Source organism: Oncorhynchus kisutch, unplaced genomic scaffold, assembly GCF_002021735.2.
Source record: "Oncorhynchus kisutch isolate 150728-3 unplaced genomic scaffold, Okis_V2 scaffold866, whole genome shotgun sequence".
Classification (NCBI taxonomy): domain Eukaryota; kingdom Metazoa; phylum Chordata; class Actinopteri; order Salmoniformes; family Salmonidae; genus Oncorhynchus; species Oncorhynchus kisutch.
The window spans coordinates 159,335-164,532 of record NW_022262811.1 but is presented as its reverse complement, the minus strand read 5'-3'; the positions used below and the strand labels follow the sequence as shown (position 1 = coordinate 164,532).

Sequence of the window (5,198 nt, the reverse complement as noted above, 5' to 3'; positions counted from 1 at the left end):
GAAAATACATAATCAAAATATACTATATGCAAATGACATAATTTAGCATATGTCTGACTTCATAATCGATATATTTTTGTCTGCTGTCAGAGACATAGGAAAAGTGTGACGCAAATGTTCTTGTTATGGGCGTCTCTTCATTTTTATGCCTTGGATTGACAGTATAACTAACCAATACACATTCGAGTTTGTACATTTCCAGCAGGCTGGATTCCCCAATTTGACCAATTGCAGGCCCAGATTTGGTGCTCGTATTGTTTTGACCTCTGAAACCGCATCACCGCCTACCTCGTGCCCATGGCGGAGGAAAGCTATAAATATAGGCGCATGACAGCCGACTGGGACGAAGTTGTAAAACTCCCAGGTAGAAGGGAAACATTCTGCAAGCCTGCTGAAAGGGGAAAACGCCAAACAACCTAAAAATCTAAACTAAAGCAAAAATAAATAACGATAACCTATCGACGTCTACATACTTGGAATACTTTTTTTATGTTAATATTATATTATATGTGACGAAAGTATTTATATCTACCCTACACTTCTATTTGCACTAACGGTACTTCAAAACTACTGAGAATCTTTTATTTTGTACGAAAAAGTAAGTATTGCTTTTGGCTCAATTACTCTTTGTATGTTCGATTGGATATCCATCACTCATCTATAGCCCAGTATTCTTGATGAACTATTTACCCCAGATTAATCAAGTTGATTTGCTGCGTCAGTCCCTGAAGTTAGGGAGGGGTAGCCTAACTAACTGAAGCGTGTGTGAGAGAAAGAAAGACGGGATATGAGGTAAATAGTCATCTACATTTGCTTGACTATCAAGACTGACTGTCAAATTATTGAAAGAAGAAACTTGCGGAGAGGCAATAGGCTATGCATGGAATTGTGTTAATCTCTTTTTTGGCCCCGTTATTAAATCTCCAGGTCGGAAAGAATTAATATTATATCAAGTGGTAATTTATAGGTCCGCAGAGATAAGAAAGGTAGCTGCTCACACTGCCTCAAACGAACAAAACCATCCGCTGTTGGGCAGAAAACCGTCTATTTCGTAATGACCGAGTAGGATTGTTTATTGGATACAGCGTATTGTGCATTTTGTTCTGTACTTGGCCATATCCAAAATGAATAGACTAGTTGTTACATTTTGATAAACCGTTTGTCGACACTGTTCCGATAATAGCAACACCTAACCTTTATATCCCCTGCCTCGCCTAGTCGACGTTCACTGCTACATTTTAATCAGCATACTAAGTAGTGCTAGTTGAGAGCCGCCAATCTGATACAATATTTACAGGGTACATTTTTCTATCGCCAGCCTGATTGCTAATATGTAACTGTTCTGTAAAAAAAAAAAGTGCAGTATGCCTTTCCGAATGTAACTGCGACTCTGTGACGTTGGCAACATTGTAACGAGGCTAGCTATTTATTATGTAACACGATCAGTTCTAGTGCTTCTCTATAGCTTCGTATAGAAAAAAACAGCACAGCTCTTTCTGTGTGGAGATTTCTAACATTCTGAAAATCGTTTTCATCTACTGTGAAATCTTTAGGTTGTTCATGTTGAGTTTAGATATGCAGACAAATTAACTAGATCCCCTTGCTTGTCATGGCTATTTATACATTAGGTCGTTCTGTTCCATAGCGTGACATTGCATTGTTAAAGATGATTCAGGCTATAGACCTTGATACTGAATACGGCATTGTTCGGGAAAGCGCTTGTAAGTAAGGGTTTCACTACTGTTTTACACCTGCTGTATCCTGTGCATGTGACAAATAAACGTTGCGACTTGAAACAAGACAGAGAAGAGGTGAACGCTTGATCCGTCATAGCATACTAGTTGATTTGAGTGTTCATACGGACCTCAATAATATTCTAGATGTTTCCCTCGGGAAGTAAAGGGTTAACGTTTAAAGGGCATTTTATTGCATTCCTTTACAAAGTCTGCAATAGTAGACTCAACCTCAGTCAAGTAGGCGAGGACATTGCCACCCACACCTTTGAGAAGTGTTGCCTGTTTACAAAATGTTGTCCAATTATACCTAATGTTACTGAAGTAATGCAAATTCTTCATGGCTTGTACCTAGTGGAGGAATGGTTCATGCCTTTTAATGTCTTATTGTTTTGCATATCTGTCTGAACAATATGCTAATCATTTTTATCTTCTCTTTTTTCAGGAAAAAACAACGCTCAACCTTGTGGAAGAACGCCTCTTGCGACTAGCACTTTTGTTTTTAGAGCAGTTCCACAAAGCTCTAGTTCCTTTTGCCTGGTGTTGACCCAACCCATCACACCCTACCCTGCCTGGGAAGCACCTACGCCACCCACCACAGATACGTAAAGCAACTCAACAGGACGCAGCTGCCGACACCTCTTCTCGCGCCCGGAGCAGTTCAACAGCCAGCTATGCAGCTTGAAATCCAAGTAGCCCTCAACTTCGTCATCTCCTACCTTTACAACAAGCTGCCGCGACGACGGGTCAACATCTTCGGCGAGGAGCTTGAGAGGCAGCTCAAGGGGAAGTATGAGGGCCACTGGTACCCAGACAAGCCATACAAGGGCTCTGGATTCAGGTGCATCCACGTAGGGGAGAAGGTGGACCCAGTGGTAGAGAAGGCAGCCAAAGAGAGTGGCCTGGACATTGAGGATGTGCGCCACAATCTGCCTCAGGACCTCAGTGTGTGGATCGACCCCTTCGAGGTATCCTACCAGATCGGGGAGAAGGGGCCCGTCAAGGTGCTCTACGTGGACGACAGCAATGAGAGCAGCCCCAGTGGTCTGGAGCTGGACAAGGAGATCAAGAACAGTTTCAACCCTGAGGCCCAGGTCTTCATGCCCATCAGCGAGCCTGTGGTGGGCCCCTCTCCGACTTCCAGCTCGCCCTCGCCTCCCTTCGGCCACTCGGCTGCTGTCAGCCCCACCTTCATGCCACGCTCCAACCAGCCTTTAACCTTCACCACCGCCACCTTCGCCGCCACCAAATTCGGCTCCACCAAAATGAAGAGCAGCAGCCGCAACAACCAGAACGGCAACGGTGGCCAAGGCGGGCAGGGCCAGAAGGTGGCCCGCACCTCGCCCACCAACCTGGGCCTGAATGTGAACACGCTGCTGAAGCAGAAAGCCATCTCCACCTCCATGCACTCTCTGTACGGGTTGGGCCTGGGCCAGCAGCAGGCCTCAGCCCTCAGCCCCAACGCCAAGGAGTTTGTGTTCCCCAACCTCCAGGGCCAGGGGAGCCCGAGTGCCCTATTCCCCGGTGACAGCTCCCTCAGCCTCAGCCCGCTGCAGTACAGCAATGCCTTCGACATGTTTGCGGCCTACGGAGGTCTCAACGACAAGTCCCTTATGGACGGCTTGAATTTCAGTTTGAACAACATGCAGTATTCGAACCAGCAATTCCAGCCAGTGATGGCCAATTAGTACACAGATACTACAGTACTAGTACACAGATACTACAGTACTAGTACACAGAAATGACCAGAGATATGTGATATGGGGGAAAAAAAGACTAAACGCACATCAAAATAAAATAGGAAACACAATTTCCAGGAAAAATTGAAAGTGACTTGTTGTCGACTGTAAGATCTGTGTTCAAGTCCAAGCGCATGAGCCTGAGGGTGAAATGACTCTGCCCCCTTGAGTTATCTTTTTTTACGATGAAGCTTGTAGTACAAGATGTCCAAGCTTGGTGACCTAAACTTCGACATGCATCATTATTTCTTTTGCCAACCAAGCACAGAAATTCTTTTTTACGGGACTGTTTTAAAGATAAAGAAGAAAAACAATACAAGTCATGGCCTCTTTCAGTATTTAAGACATAACTGGACATGCCAATTTTCCAAGGATTGGCATTAATAAGTGGGATTTCCTGGTCTTTTTTCTAATTGTATAATTTAATTTAGTACAGAGTTTGTAAAATATCAGAGTATATATTGTTTCTACGACATGGTACTGCATTTCTATCTTTTTACTACTACAGTGATCCGTGATGGCTGCAGCGACTTTATGTTCTTTTTTTTATTGAAATTGTGAAATGAATCCCTCTAAAAAACATTGACTATTCTAAAGATTGTGTACAGAATATTCCGTAGTGGTGGGATTTAAGAATATTAGCTTTTTTGAAAAACAAGAGTTGTATTTTCTGTTAAGAGTTTAAAGATTTTTGCTATATTATGGACAAAATGTAATCGTATATTAATTTTGTACCTACATTGTGCAATACTTGATAAAACAAACGGTATAACAAAGTATTTGGAGTCAGTGTCTTACATGTTAAGCTGAACTGATCATTTATTAAGTTTGTATTAAAAAGCTTGAAATATCCCCTGGTCTATCTTCTCATTGGTAGTCTGGTCTTGTTGATTGGACAATGGACATATGTATGAAGGCAATATTATCCAGTTTTCCATATGCCATTGAATTGTTAATAAGTACACACACTTTATCGTAACCATAGGAGTCCTAGCCTATCCTTGTCTAATTTACCTCTGGTCAGCTACTCCTGGTGCACTGGCTCAAGACCTTGCTCTTGACACATGGCTCAAACCTGCAGTGTAACTTGTCATTTGCAAAGACCTCGCATAATATAAAGTACTGACATGTCAGCATGGTGCTATTGGTAAGACTGCACCGTTACACATGAATATTCTATACATGGTAGTCTTGTAACTAGTGTTACACAAATGGGCATATCGAAGTGTTCTGTATTCTTATTGCTGTGAATCAGGGTGAACGTTAGTGTTCTGCGCTATTGTCTAGAATTACCAGTGGGGTTTTCCTTGACAAAACAACTTAACAGTTTTCTACATTTCCATCAACATTCAAAACCTAGCTACGCAAAAAGAGCCAACGAGGGTATTCCCCTTTTACCGGAGATTTGATATACCCTGCACATGTATTCATTTCCGACTGTCTACGTTATCCTCAGCCTTCTGCTGGTTCTGAGTCTACATACTACGGTGGAGTCAGTCCATGTGCTTCCTGGGCCTATTAGGCATATGGATAGTGGGGTTAAGCCTGCTGTCATCCCAGACCTTAGCATGTCACCTCTGTGTCAGTTAGCCTACTGAGAGCTGAGGTGTTTATATTAGTGCACTGTACATGTTAGCTCTACTAGCCAACAGGCCCGTCTTTGAACGCTGCAGCCTGCCAGTTGTTTAGTCAAATAATGTTTTAGAATGCAAAGATGGTCCGGGAG

At 42.9% G+C, this 5,198-nt stretch overlaps 1 protein-coding gene across 2 annotated transcripts; it reads left to right on the top strand.

The window, feature by feature from the left end:
• The first annotated feature begins 335 nt into the window (after positions 1-335).
• LOC116352716 (protein Tob1) lies at positions 336-4,324 on the top strand. 2 transcript variants are annotated; one of them, XM_031816757.1, is made up of 2 exons: positions 336-598; positions 2,179-4,324. In XM_031816757.1, the coding sequence occupies exon 2, from the start codon at positions 2,408-2,410 to the stop codon at positions 3,419-3,421; it is 1,014 nt and encodes a 337-aa protein (XP_031672617.1). In that variant the 5' UTR covers positions 336-598; positions 2,179-2,407; the 3' UTR covers positions 3,422-4,324. The 2 variants fall into 2 exon arrangements, with proteins under 2 accessions (XP_031672617.1, XP_031672618.1); XM_031816758.1 differs by lacking the exon at positions 336-598 and adding an exon at positions 672-792.
• The last annotated feature ends 874 nt before the right edge of the window (positions 4,325-5,198 follow it).